Source organism: Theropithecus gelada, chromosome 8, assembly GCF_003255815.1.
Source record: "Theropithecus gelada isolate Dixy chromosome 8, Tgel_1.0, whole genome shotgun sequence".
Classification (NCBI taxonomy): Eukaryota; Metazoa; Chordata; class Mammalia; order Primates; family Cercopithecidae; genus Theropithecus; species Theropithecus gelada.
The window spans coordinates 978,990-993,568 of NC_037676.1; the positions used below are offsets into that span (position 1 = coordinate 978,990).

At 54.5% G+C, this 14,579-nt stretch overlaps 1 protein-coding gene across 1 annotated transcript in view; it reads right to left on the reverse strand.

Moving 5' to 3' along the window:
• The window catches only part of BLK (BLK proto-oncogene, Src family tyrosine kinase), a 71,704-nt gene that overhangs the window by 4,384 nt on the left and 52,741 nt on the right, over nt 1-14,579 (reverse strand). Inside the window, exons 3-10 of the mRNA XM_025394051.1 lie at nt 14,220-14,271; nt 12,210-12,303; nt 11,238-11,336; nt 10,091-10,194; nt 5,371-5,517; nt 4,788-4,940; nt 3,492-3,671; nt 2,255-2,331 (exon numbers count right to left, since the gene is read on the reverse strand). Coding sequence (XP_025249836.1) covers nt 2,255-2,331; nt 3,492-3,671; nt 4,788-4,940; nt 5,371-5,517; nt 10,091-10,194; nt 11,238-11,336; nt 12,210-12,303; nt 14,220-14,271 — 906 coding nt within the window. The remainder of the gene's footprint in view (nt 1-2,254; nt 2,332-3,491; nt 3,672-4,787; nt 4,941-5,370; nt 5,518-10,090; nt 10,195-11,237; nt 11,337-12,209; nt 12,304-14,219; nt 14,272-14,579) is intronic.

The window sequence follows — 14,579 nt, forward strand, 5'->3', positions numbered from 1 at the left end:
CCATCCATCCATCCACGCATCCATCCATGCATCCATCCATCCACCCATCCATGCATCCACCCATCCATCTAGCCATCCATGCATCCTTCCATCCATCCACCCATCCATCCATGCATCCATCCATCCACCCATCTATTCACGCATTCATCCATTTATCCATCCATCCAAGCATCCATCCATCCACCCACCCACCCATCCATCCATCCATCCATCCATCAATCCATGCATCCACCCATCCATGCATGCATCCATCCATCCATCCCTTTGCTACACCATTCAATCAATATACATATATTAGTATGGGACTGTGGGGAATATAAAACTGAGTACTAAATATATCTGGGCAGCATCTAACAGCACTCATTCTGATAACTAATATTTATTGAGCAGTACCAGAAATAAATTTAAAAATGTTGAGTAGGACCCAGTTCTGCTTAGCAAGAACAATGCTTCTGGGAACACCTGAGCTAAGGGCTCTCTAGCAGTTTCTTGTCCAGGGAAACCATCATAGAAATGACACTACACTTCAGCCATGGGTGATGATAAGGATTCTGCCGGGTGGGAAGGGTTCAAGACTTCCTGGGCAGAGGAGGCAGAGGGGTGGCAAGGCATGGGGCATGGGGACCAGTGCCATCTGGCTGCAAAGTGGGGCCCGAGGGATTGTGGCTGCAGGGTTCTTGTGGGGTTGGCCAGATCTGGCCTTGGAGGAAAGGTCTGGTGGGACTTTGCATTGCTTCCTATGGAGTAAGAAAAGAAGAGCCCAGAAGGGCGGGGTGTGTGTCTGCCTCATGTGTTTGTGAGTTTGTGTGTTTGTGTGTGAGTTTGTATGTGTGTTTGTGAGTCTGTGTGTTTGTGTTTGTGAGTTTGTGTGTGAGCTTGTGTGTGTGACTCTGTGTTTGTGAGTCTGTGAGTCTGTGTGTTTGTGTGTGAGTCTGTGTATGTGAGTTTATATATGTCTGTGTGTGTGAGTCTGTATGTTTGTGTGAGTGTGTGTGTGTGTGAGCGTGTGTTTGTGTACATGTGTGCCTGGAGAGCTGTTGGCATGGTCAGCATGTGGTTAGAGGTTGCCCTTCTGGGAGGCTCCGATTTTCTGGCTCCTCCCCCCCAGCTCTGTGGCTACATCCAGATATTAAACCAAGATGGCTTTACACATCCTTTGCCCCTGTGTCACACAAGATTTTTCAAGGGGGTGTAGTGAGGATTGAATAAGAGACAGCGGAGGGTGAGAGACGGAAGGGGAAAGCAAGAAGCAGCAGTAGGCAGGCTTATCGCTGCCCTGGGGTTTGAAGCCGGTTACCAGCACCCGTTTTCCAAAACCAGCCTGCCCAGATGGCTGTCTGCCCACCTCAGCGGAAAAAGGTGTTGTGGCATCAGTTCCTGCAGCGGTGCTACTGGGTAAGGCTGGGCGAGGGGGGAGGGCTGATGTGGGCGGTGTGTGGGAGGGTTTCCTCTCGGTGGCGTGTGTATGTGTGCACACACGTGTGTGCCTCACAGGCTGACCACAGACCGAAACTTTTCTGCTGAGAGTTCCAGTTTTAACCGGGCCACCAGATGTGCTTCCTGCCAGCTAGAGCTCTTGGCTAAAACCCTCGTCTCCACTCTGCTCTTCACCTCATGGAGTCTGGAAGGTTCTGCATGTGAATGTGAGGGACACTGAGGACCAGTCCAGGGTAGCCAAGGAGGTCCAGCACTCTCAATTCCCTGGTGGCAGAAAGCGGGGCTGTTCTCCAGGGCTCAGAGAAGTCATGTCCCTGGCACCTGTGTGTAGCTCAGGCCTGCCCATCAGCCTGGGCTCAATGCCAGGGCTGTGCAAAGGCTGAGGGGCCCTGGTATGGGATGTCCTACAGGAGATGTCTGTGGGCACCATCTAAGGAAGAGACGAGGTTACAACAGAACACACTTGCCTACTGGGTTCAAGGAAACTCTCGCTAACTCTGTGTGTTTCCCATGACATCCATTCACCCTCTCTTCCTTTGGAACAGAACAGCTTGGTTCCAACACAGCTGCCTGGGTCTAAGGCTCCGTTCCCTGGGCTCCCTCACAGCTGCGTGAGGCAGGAGGCACAGTGGCCAGGGTTTGCAAATCCAAGTGCAGTGGGTGACCTTGGGGATGTCTGCCTAGAGGAAGTTGGCCTTCCATGCCCCCTGACTTCTCCTGCTGGCTGAAGAGCGGTTGGGGTGGTAAGGCACGAGCGGCCATTGTGGGCAGCAGGTGACACATGCCACCCCTCTTCTGCACCTGGTACTTCACCAACCTGGGCCGACATGTCAATCAGCCTTGGGAGTGACAATCTGCTGCCTTCATCCGTCTTCAGGAAATCCAGCAGGCATCCTAAGAAAAGAGAAGTTGCAAGTGCCCTTCTGCAAAGTGGCCCAGCCCTGGTGGTGCTGGGTCACTCTCCAACTCTCCCTGGTGTGAGCGGCTCCCCACTGGGGGCGGGAAGTGGGAGTTTGCGCCCTCAGATCTCTCGGTGCATCAGGAAGGATCTACCTACTGCTGCCGAGTGCCTTCCACTTTACAAAATGCTAGCCTCAGCATCCCGGGAGCAGCCAATATGCCAGCAGTTGCCCAGAAGTTAGGTTTCAGGCAGGTGCAGGGACCTGTCTGAAGTCACCCAGCTGGAAGCTGGGAATGGAATCCCAGTTCTGACTCGAAGGTTCATGCCCCTTGCCTTTTCCCCCCATGTCAGCCTCGCTCCCTTGATCCCCGTTGGCAGACACCCTCTGCCTCTGAGGACCAGGCATCAGCAAGAAAGCACCAGAATGGAGAGAACTGTCCCCCAGGTTTGGTGCAGGAGACAAATGCAGCTCCCCCTGGAATCAGAAAGCTGGGAGGGATGGATGCTTGACCTAGGGGCAGGCTAGAGGCACCCCCAGCACAGCCTCCGACCAGGGCCCCCTTGGTGACAGTTGTTAGGGAGCTGTATCAACATGGGCATGTTAGGATCCTACAGGAGCAGTCTGCCGTCAGGGTCATAGGAGGGGTGAGAAGGTCAAAGGCTGAGACCCGATCCCAGACCTACTGCCCCATAACAACTTGGCCATGCCGTGGACCTTGGAGGCCGTCAAGCCCAACCTCTCTGGCAATCCTTGTAAAATATTCACACAGTTGTAAATGGTTGCATGACCAGGAAGCAGGAGACCTGGATCTAGTACCATCCCTGTATGTCTGGCCGGGTGCTTGTTTGACTTTGCAATGCTCAGCCCCTCCCAGCAGGCATCAAAAAGTGCTAGGCACAGAAGGACCACTCCAGAAATGCTGTCTGAACTGCTCCTGGGCTGAGAACATGGCTCTGTCAGAACCACTTCACCCTCCCTCCGTCCCTCCCCCTCCCTCCCTCTCCTCTGTCCCTCCCTGCCCCCACACTGTGCCATACCCTAGATCTGCAGGACCCCCTGGCCTGATGAGCCCACCACAGCGGACCCTCCTCCTCCTGCTAAGTCCATCCCTCCCGCCTCACTCTGAGGATGCAGCTCTGCGGGGGACACCACCTCTGGCCATGTACTCGGTGACAATGTAGATGGGCTCCTTGGTGACCACGGCGTAGAGTCGGACCAGCCGCTCATGCTGCAGGGCCTTCATCACGTTGGCCTCGCCCAGGAAGGCTTCTGGAGACATGGTTCCCTCCTTCAGCGTCTTAATGGCCACCTTCATGTTGTTTTTGTAGTAACCTGAGCCCGGGGGAGTGAAGAAGCCACTCAGAAGGCAGAGAGCTTGCTCGGAGGTGATCCTTTAACCAAAATCGGGGTAAGTGCCCAGGTGCCATGCTATTCCAGGTGCCAGAGCTGGAACGTGCAGCTCCGGAGGCCATGGTTGTGTGGGGCTTACCTTGTGTCCCAGGCCCCTTCTATACGGGGCCTCAGGCAGTGGAGGAATGTACCCTGTCTTGGGGGCATTTCACCTATTTGCACCACACCCAGGGCCTGTGTCCCTTCGTGCATGGAACCTGCCTCCTTCCCCCACCCCTCCCCTACATAATGAATCTCTTCTATCACACAATGGCTCCTTGGTGGAAATAAGCACGCCACTGGGGTACATAGGGCAGGAGGACAAGGTGTGGGGGCCTCCTTCCCTCCTTCTGGAGCCCCATGGTGGTCCTGTCCCACTCCTTAAACTACCTGTATTTCCACACTCTCCCTGCACCCCAAGAAGTCCCCTGAAGGGCAAAAGACAACTCTACTCGTGTTTCTAGAGGACCTGGGCCTTGGCAGGGACCTGGGTGCAGCTCCTGCCAAAGGCACAGGGCATTAGCCCCAGGTAAGGGAGGACTCATGGAGCAGTCCAGGGATAAAATGGAACACGAGTTTTATATCCTGGTGGTCAGGGTGGGGGACAGGTGTCAGCAGCGATGGAAATGTGAGGACACTGGGCCTGGAGCTTCAGTGACCCGGCCAAAGCCCCACGGCTGCCTTCGGGGTGCACTCAGGCTCTGGAATGCCATGGCTCATCACGTTTAACCTCCTGTTTCCATCTGGGTGATGGAAAGCTAAGGGGAGTCAGTGCGCCACTGCAGCTCAATGGCAAAGCCAGCTTCAGGCAGAGAACAAAGGAGGGAGCGACTTGGGGGCTTGGTGAGCTGAATTCTGTTCCTGCTCTACTACCGCGATAAGCCACCCCAGCTGTTACAACGTGGCTCTGTACCTCCACTGCCTCCTCTGTAAAACGGGCGTCCTCGCCTCTGTCCTCGCTCCCTCTCAAGACTTCCGGAGGAGGGATGACACGCTATGAAAATACTGCACCTGGACTCAGGATGCGGCGTGGGTGGAACGGGGGGAGAGCACACTCACCCATCCAGACTTCGCCAAATTGTCCAGACCCGAGTTTCCTGACCAGCCTGAGAGACTGCCGGGGGATTTCCCATTCATCCTGGGCCCAGGGGTTCTGTGGGGCCAGGCTCACACAGGGCAGGGTCAGCCTCTGGCATAGACCATCCCCCTTCTCTGCATTAGGGAAGAAAAGACAGGGCTGGGGGTTACCAGAGCAGCTGGGCTCTCCCTTGGGAGCTGTATCATTCCTAGCTGGGCCCCTCCCTCCCCAGCCATGGGTGTGTGCACACGCCTGCACATGCACACACACTCAACTCTTTCTCTTTGTCTGCATAAAGCAGGGCATGCTACCTCTAAAATCCACCTGCTCACTCTCAGACTGAACATGCTTGCTACTCTCTAAGGGGTTCCCTGCTGAGCCAGGAGAGGGAATTACGGCCACCAGTTCACGGTGCTCAGAGTTGCTACCTCCTTAGGTCTAACTTTGGGACAATCTTTCCATCCCCCAAGGTGGCACCAATGACTCACGCAATTGGGAATGTTAGCGAGAGATACAAGAGCTCTTGGTACAAGTCCCTGCCCCCATTGCACGCCCCCCTCTTACTAGAATAGTGCTGCACCAGGGCCTGGAGCGAGGGGAAGGTGATCCGGGGGGAGATGTAGTAACCCCCTTCGTCCAGGGAGCGGATCTTATAGTGCTTGATCAGCTCCCCCTGGGTGGTGACGTCCTTCACAGACAGGGAGAAGGCACCTGGAGGGTTCATGGAGACACACACAAGAGAAGTAAGGCACAAAGACAAAAAAAACGGGGCTGGGATTTGGCCCTCATTTTTAAGCTTTGAAAAAAGTTCCCCAATTCTGTTCTTCATTGTCACCACTCCCTCCACAAGTTCCCTTTCCCTGCATCTCCACCTCCACCCTTTTGGAAGCCTCCCCTGTAAGTTCCATCTGACTCTGACCTTGACATTCCCTCACTGTCCCCCAAAACTCAGCTGGGGAATCACAGAGCCCTGCGGCAGGTAGGACAGTTTCTCAGCAATCATGTGGGTCCCCACTTGGACACCTGGTCACTCGGGGACCCTTTGTCATGGACTATTGAGAAATCTAGGCTCATTGGAGGGACTAGGCGCTTTATTTTCTGGCTCAAGAGGGTATCCTTACTCCTACAAGCAGATAGCCAATCACAGCTGCAAGTACCCATGTCCATGGCGGAGAGTGTAATAAGCTATTCCCAGGGACTCTGTTCAAATTCATTTGCTGCGTGTTACATACACCTGTTATTTTGTCTTCTAGGTTAATGTTTTCCCGCAGGCAAGTGGTAGCAGATGTCAAGGGTTAAGGACAGTTTAGGAGGTAAGAGTTTCCAGGTAGGAAACGTTTTTCCATGAACTTGATGTTTTTTATAAAATGCATCTGTCCAGCTACCTGGGTACCATGACCTCACCCCGCCCCCTACCCATTATTTGGGAGATGGGGACGCTGGGGCCCAGAGAGTTCGCGGCAGGCTGGGGGGCTCCCGGTTCCCCGAGTGGGCGCCTACCACGAGCAGTACCACGACTTCCCGCCAGGGGTCAGGCACGGACCCCTCGTTCTCGGTGTGGACGCTTGGTTTTCCGCGGTCCTGTTTGACTTAAGGCTCTTTCCTCTCCTGTCCATTCCCCCGCCTCAACCCCCTTCTACCCTCCAGTTTCCCTCAGCCAATGTGCATCTCTCATCACCTACTCGCAAAAGGACGCCCAGAGGCGTACGCCAGCGCGCCTTGCTGTTACCGCAGCCCTGCTACACGCCCACCCCAGCCTAATCCCAGACGCTGTAAACTGTCTCCCCGACCCTGCCGGGGTGCAGCTGCGCCCCCAGTCTCTAAGGAACCCGAGCCTGGCCTTAGGGAGTCCATTCATCAAGGGCTTTTCTCTCCATTTTGTAGGCTGCCCTTGTGTCAGGTGCCTCGGGCGATGAGACCAGGAGCCCGCTCTCCCCGCAGTGACGCAGTGACGCTGCCCAAGCTGGTGCCTTAGGGCCCCTCACTTGCCTGGGCTGCTCTAAGGCCCGGTCCCTGATGGCTTCTGACAATTTGGTATCCTTCGTAAAGAGGACCTCAGATCCCATCAGCTTCAGTTTCACAAAACCTGGATCCCCTGCCTCTGTGGTATGTCTGGACTGCCCTGGGCAGGCAGGACCTGGTTCTGAGGTTAAGATTTCTCAGCACTGAAGGACTGCCTGCCTTTGAGCTGTGAAACTAGTCCGTCCTCACACAGACACCAATAAACTGAGGCTTGAGAGGCTCAGGGACACCCCGGAGGCCACAAGGGGTAGAACTCACTCCCCTGCTTCCATCCCTGTGTTGCATTCACTGCTGTGGCTCCCAGAAGCAGAGGGGTCCTGCTTTGGAGTTGTGTGTGTGTGCATACATATGTGTAAGGTGTGTACATGTGTTTCACACGTGTGCATTACATCTGTGCACATGTGCACATGTATACATGCGTGCATGTCTCATGTGTGCGTGTATGTGTGCATATGTGTGTGCATATGTGCAGGTGTGGACGTGTGTATGTGGGTGCATGTGTGCATATGTGCACGTGTGTGCATGTGTATATGTGTGCACACTTGCCTGTGCATGCACGTGTGTATATGTGTGCATTTATGCGTATGTGCATGTGTGTGAATGCGTGCATGTGTATATGCGTGTGCTGGGGTGAGGATGGTTGAACAGTCCTGCAGCCCTGGTCCCCTCTGGCCACTTCCCAGTTTGGACTGGCTTCCTGGGGTGGACATGGACAGGAAAAGATGCCAGACTCACAGAGAACCCCTTCTTCCTCTATAGCAGATTGGGTGGGGGGCGGGCAGGCTTTCACCTTAGCAATAGGCAATAGTTGAAATAGCATTTCCAGGGTGACATGACACGATGTTTGGGATTTGCTTTGAAAGAGTAGGGGCGGAGTGGGGGATACAGAAGAAACAAGACTGGCTCAGTTGATAATTGTTAAAGCTGGCTGTTGGGTACCAGGGGTTCCACCTAACTATTTTCTCTACTTCTGTGTATGTTTGAAATGTCCTGGAACAACAATAAAACATTTATGTCATCTCCAGTGATTCCCAAATTGTTTCTTGTACAAAGGTGCTCTGCCACAAAAATGGAATAGTGACAATAGTCAACATGAATATAAATATAAAATGTATATATCTATGTGTATGTATATGTATAAATATGCATTCATTGGCACATTCCAAGAAATCCTGCACAGAGCACCCCAGCTTTCCAATGCACCCCTCCTGTTCCCCAACCTGGTCCTGCCCTTTTGTGGGGCAACAAGGCCTCATGATGTCCCCAGAGAGTCACAGGGTGCTATGACAGCTTTTCATACTCTGGGTTTCCACTCTCTGGCTGCTGTTCTTGAGCCACAGATGGAACCAATGGACAGCCCAAGGGTGCTCCCACCAGGTGACACCTCTGTCCATCCTCATCGTCCCAACCACAGGGAACCAGACTCATATTTCAGCCACTCTCTCTCCCTTTCCTCCTCTGATGTCACTGTCACCATCTCCTCTCCAGTTAAAATTGGCCACAAGGCTGTAGCCGGTCCCTGTGGACAGCTTCCTGATAAGCAAAGCATTCTTCATACTGCGTGGGAAGTCCCTGGGTCACCCTAGCTTGCCACATTGTAGAGCTTGGGAATCCTCTCAGCCCCTCTTAGATGACTGGTGCTTTGGGCTCTGATGTTTACTGTTGGCCTCTAGCAAGTCCTGTTCTAGGGGCTCCCTTTCCTCATCTGTCAAATGGATTAGTATGTTACAGATGAAAAACTAGTGGCCAGGGAGCACCAGGGACCATAATAGGGTTCGGTGCAGCACATGCATTAATGGCCCCAAACTGGAAACAACCCAACGCCCACAGCATGTGAATGGCTCGCTTGACTCTGGAACGGTCACACCCGGGATTCTGTATAGCAATCAACATGAACAGGCTTACCATCCTCAATCACATGAATGAATCTGTTATGGGCTAAATCGCGTGCACTCCCAATTCCTATGTTAAAGTCCTAACCCTCAGTGCTGAGAAAGTGACCTCATGTGGAGACAGAGCCTTTAAAGGGGTGATTAAGTTAAAATGAGGTCATATGGGTGGGCCCTGATCCAATATGGCAGGTGTCCTAATAGGAAGAGATTAGGACACAGACATGCGTGGAGGGATGGCCACATGAGGACACGGAGAAGACTGCCGTCACCAAGCCAAGGAGAGAGCTCTCAGGAGGAGCCAGTGCTGCTGACACCTTGGTCTTGGACTTCCAGCCTCCAGAGCTGTGAGATAATAAACTTCTGTGGTGGAACCAGCCAGTCTGTGCCACTTTGTTAAGGCAGCCCAGGAAACTAACACAGAATCTCACAAACACTGCTGAGTGACAGGAGCAAGACACACAGAAACAAAAACAGTGATTCTATCTGCATAAAGCTGAAAAACAGACAAGACATGGTGGCAAAACCATAAAGAAAAGCAAGGAAGGATTTTGACCCAAGTCAGGATGGCAGGTAGCTCTTGGGGGTGGGGGTTGACTCAGGAAGGAGCCCAAGTGGGGGGGTGAGGAGGCTCCTGGTGGTCTGGAATGCTCTATCTCTTGGCTGTGATTACACAGGGATTTGTTTATGATTACCCTATATAATTTAGAATTACACACTCATACTTCATGCAAGCTTTATATGTGTTTTATATTTTACACCAAAAAAAAAAAAAAAAAAAAAAAAAAAAGAAGGAAAGAAAGCCAAATGACAGAGAAAGAGAGAAGACCCCTGAGGGTGATGGCAGCGATGTTTTGCTCAGTCAGTGGATTTGATCTCATGAGTGTCTAGACTGGCATGGGCTCCCCACAATCACACCCCCTTCCTTTACATCAGGGCACAGGCCACTTCCTCGCGTGTGCTACCTGCAGCCTCTGGCTGAGATGATCTTGAAGGATTCTTTGAGCTCCCCCGCAATCCTTGATTCCAAAGAGGTTGGTGGTTGAGGGCTCAGGGTTCCCCCTTCCCTGGCCCCCACTGGCCTCGGTGTTACTGCTGACTGGGTAGCAGGGCCAGTCTGACGTGGGACCACCCCGTCCACCCAGCTTCCTGTGCCCAGGTGGTTTCCAGTCTGGACAGGGAGGACTGTTTGTGTGGACAGCCTCCACATCAACTCCTGGGCAGGGCCTGGATAGGGAGGGACACAGGTCCAGAAGCTGCTGGTTCTCCTGGAAGTCACCCCTTCCCCTCTCACTCCAGGGCCAGGCCTCTAGAGGGGGCTTCCCAGGATGCACTGGGCAGGCAGGGAAGGCAGGCAAGGACACCACGCCTACCTTTGTTGGTTTCACTCTCTCTGATAAGAAAGGAGCCAGTCTTGTTGATTGGAGCCAGAAGCTGCCTCTCGGCCTCCTTCCGGCCCAGTGATCTAAAGAACCACCTGGCAAACGGCAGGAATAGGTGAACCTCAGAGCGACCCTGCTCCTCGGAGTATCCCCACTGAGCCTCCCTCCTGTGCTGCCTGTCCCCAAGAAATAAAATCTAGCATTTCTGCTCCCAGTCGGCCCAGAGCTCTGCTCCTCACACCATGATGGAGTCAGCGCCCTCTGACCCCCTGCCCTTTCCGTCCCGCTTCCTGGTCAGCCCTGAACTCACTGTTTTCCTAGAATGAAACAAGAACACTAGTTGGGTGAGCTTTGTTAATTTTACTTTGGAAAAATGCACCTGATCACTCTCCCCAAAGCACAGCTGCGTATCACAGGCACGCACCTGCCTCCTTGTGGTCTGAGATCTGAATTAGGGAAACTGCTAAGACTCTCTGAGCAGGGACCCCAGGATGTTCCCTTCAGTATGTGGTTGTTGTGTGCGGAGAGCCCCACGGTTCCCCACACTGTTCCAGGGAAAGACGCAGGGCCCACAGTGCCCAAAGAACACTCATTGCTGGGCCTCAGTCCTCAGGTAGAGCGAGTCCCTGTGAGTAGATTCGTGGGGGCTCTGGCTGGCCGAGACCGACGTTCCCAGTGCCATGGGGACATGGGGGATGAGAGCGCTGGGGAATTAGAAGGTTGGGATCTTGCTTTCATGTTAGTCAGTTCTGAACAAGGCCACCCTCCTGGGAGCCCCCGAGGGTTGAGCTCTGAGTCCTGCCTATGGAGGCTATAGGGGAGTCCTTGCTGGTCATGGTGCCTCCCCGTTAGCCTTCGAGGCCATCAGACACTGGGGACGGTTCCATCCAGGGAAGCCAGGAGAAGGAATGCTTTTGTTTAGCTGGGAAGAGTGGCGTGCTCAGTGTCACACAGCAGTCTGAATGTGTCTGGAGCGGGCAGAGAGACCTTTCCCAGCAGAGCTCATTTCCTGTCTCCTTTTTGCCGGTGCCTGCAGGCTCCCTGGTCAGTCCCATTTTGGCCCTGCCCTGCCTAGCAGCCCAGGGAGCAGAAACAGTGGCTGCACCTTGGCTCAAGGGGGGTTCCCATGCCCACCTACCTTTCCACTTCCAGGCTCTCCACTCGGGTCACAAAGTTGCTGGGCACGTAGCCTTCTCTTCCTGTGACGAGCGACTTGGCCAGCCACCAGTCTCCAGTTCTAACGGGACAGGGGAAACAGAGATGTGATCATGGCCCCTGTGGGCCCGTCTCTGGGCAGCTCCCAGGCCTCCTCAAAGCCATCTCTCCCTGGAAGGCAGAGAATCCACAGAGGTAGACAGCACGGCAGGCAGGAAGGGACTTGTGTCCACTGCTCAGTGGTACAGTGGCTATCTGGGCAAGTTCTAGGGGGAAGAGCTAATCTACACAGCCTGGCCAGCCCAACAGGGCACAGGGCTCCAGCCAGCAGTCTTCCTCTTGATGAATGGGATGTGTTCGGAGCTTGGTGAGTGACTGGGGACAAGCTTTAGAAAAACATGGTTGGGTGGCCTGTATAGGATCAATAGTCAGGACTTTTGTGAGCTTGGTTCAAGGCCATTGCAGAACTTCAAGAACCAAATCAGACCCTCAGGGCTCCACAGGACAAGCCTGGCCGCTGAGAGAGAGCTGACCTAGAAGGAGTTTCTGAGAAGGACACGGGAAATGAGCTAAAGCGGGACTGGTGTGTGTGATCCATGTGGGCTCCTGTCTTGAGAACAAGACAAATATGGACACAACTGACTTAAATGCAAGGCTGTCATGAAACAGCCAGACCAGTCTGCATAAAGGACAAGGTCCACATGCCCAAAGGAGTCAGAAGGGCTGCATGGAGGTGGTGGCATGGAAGTGGGCTTTGAAGGATGAGCAGGAGGTTGTGAATGGAAACCACTTCACCAGAAAGACTCTGGAGAGGAAGACAAAAGGGTCCAGGGCTGGAGGCGGAGCAATGGAGAAGACTTCCGGGGTCAGCCATGGAGGATGTGGTGGGCGGAGAAGGGAGAGATGTGTGTGGGGGGTTCCTGCAGGGACAGAGGATGGCGTCCTGGAACCTCACCCCTTCAGGACCTGTAGCTTCTCCCCCTTCAGCATCTGCAGGTCCCGGTCATTCATGGCAGCGTAGTCATACAGGGCTACCACGAAATGCTCGTCTGAAAGGAACAAGGGAGTGACGACCATCACTCGGGCCCACGAGCGGGAAGGTGGGACTGGGGTGAGCCCGGCTACCAAGGAGAACAGGCTTCTGCTTGCCCATGCTGGAAATGATGTTCTCATCCAGCACAGGCCCCCACCCCTGGCCCCGTGACCCCACCAGGGATGGGCTCTCCCCCAGAGCCCATCCTGTCCTCCTTTCTGGACCCACTAAGAAGCCCTTTGTCCTGGACAGGGCGTGTGTGAGGAAGCTGATGGCCAGAGGTCAGCCACAGGGAGGCAGCCACTGCCAGGCTGCTGGTGGCCTCAGGCCCACATTGGGACCTAGTGCTGGGAGTCCCTCATCTTCTTTTTCTATACCTGGCCTCGGAGGCCCTTGAGCCTCCTCTTGTCCTTTTCCTCCTCTGCCCCCGCCTGCCTCTATCCCCAAAAGGGGTGGTCTTGCCACATGGCAGCTGGAGCCCTGGCCTCTCCACTGTCTGTGCCCAGAGCCCCTGCCACACTGTCTGTGGCTGCCAGTAACCCTGCCGGGCTCCCCGCCTTGCTTGTGGGCCCTGGATGGAAGGCAGGAAGAGGGCTTGGGAGCTTGAAGCACCATCTTCAAATGAGCGCTGCTGTGACGAGGGCTCTCTGCACAGCCCTGGGAGCCACAGGACCCACCTGGTGAAGGTCACCTGGAGAGCGCTTAGCTTCCCCGGGTGAGGTGGCTCCGCTCTGTCACTGAGCTGAGTGGTGTGACCTTGGGCCAGTCACCTCTTCTCAGCAGGAAAGAGGGGGTCAGAATAGGTGACAGTGGTTCCCTGAAGTTTTAAGATTCGAATTCTGCTCACAAGTGTGACAGATTCTGAGCTTTTCCAGGGAAGGGGTCACATCTACCTGTTGTCACCCCTTCGCCATTCCCGGGACAGAGTTGGGCTCTGTGTGCTGAATGTCCAGTGCTCATGGCGTGAGCAGGTTAGTGGGTGGGGCCCGGGCTGGCCGAGGCAGCCTTTCCCCACGCTGTGTGGATGTGGATGATGAGGAGGCTGCGCGAAGTCACTTTGAACGAGGCCACCCTCTTGGGAGTCCCCAGCGGTGGAGCCTCTGGCCCAGAAAGGCCGAGCTCATTCCCTGTGGTACCCAGCAGGTCAGCCCACCGGAGCAGAAGTGGAGTCTAGGGGCCAGGCATAGCGGCTCATGCCTGTAATCCCAGCACTTTGGAAGGCCGAGGCAGAGACCCATCTGGCCAACATGGTGAAACCCCCTCTCTACTAAAAATATAAAAATTAGCCCAGTGTGGTTGTGTGCACCTGTAATCCCAGCTACTCAGGAACTGAGGCAGGAGAATCACTTGAACCCGGGAGGTGGAGGTTGTAGTGAGCCGAGATCGGGTCACTGCACTCCAGCCTGGGTGACAAGAGCGAGACTCTGTCTCAAAAAAATAAAAATAAAAATAAAGTGGAGTCTGGGGATCAGGGAGGGGGCATGGGTGGTTAGGTGGTCAGCGGCGGGACTCTCGAAGTGGCTTGGAGCGGGAAACAAGAAGGTGCCCTCCACAGGGGCAGACTGGGGCTGGAGGCGAGGGCCTGGGGCCACTGGCCCAACCCTTTGCATTTGGGAGTTAGAATCTTTGAACGCTTGGGTTTGATGATGCTGTGTGTCTTCCCTGGCACTCTTGTTTTTGTTCTTGTTTACAGTTTGTAAAGTCTTCCATTTTTTAAAAGTCCCACCCAGGCTCAGGCATACTAAAGAAACTTGTTCTTGGTTCCTGAAGAGACCCCCGCAAGGCGCACAGAGCTGGGACCTCTCTCAGCTTCCCTGTTTTCTCTTCTCCAGCCCTCAAGTTGCTCCCGACTTGTCTTTGTTCCAACTCCACAAAGCTGCGACCTGGGGGAGAGGGCTGTGGAGCCTCAGGTTCCCAAACCACCCTTCTTACCTTCTTCCAGGTGTTCACTGGGCGGTGGAGGAGTAAGGTGGTTGAAGACAACCTCGGGTAGAAAACACACACTTGAGTTATTTTAGTCCCTGCCATGTGGGTGGGGCCTGGGGGGATGAGACTGCAGAGCGGGGCAGTGAGGGTATCTCCAGGGACCTACTGTAGGAGGAGAGGCAGCTGCCTGTGGGGGCTGCACAGGGCCATTCTGTACCCGAGGACCAGCACCACCCTCACACGGTCCCCGCCCTCTGCTGCCTTCTCCCTGACCGCATGGGGGGACGCCCCGGTGTGGAGAAGATGCAGCTGTGGACAATGAGGGACAGCCCAATCACTTGGGCTTCACGTCCTGGCTCTACCATT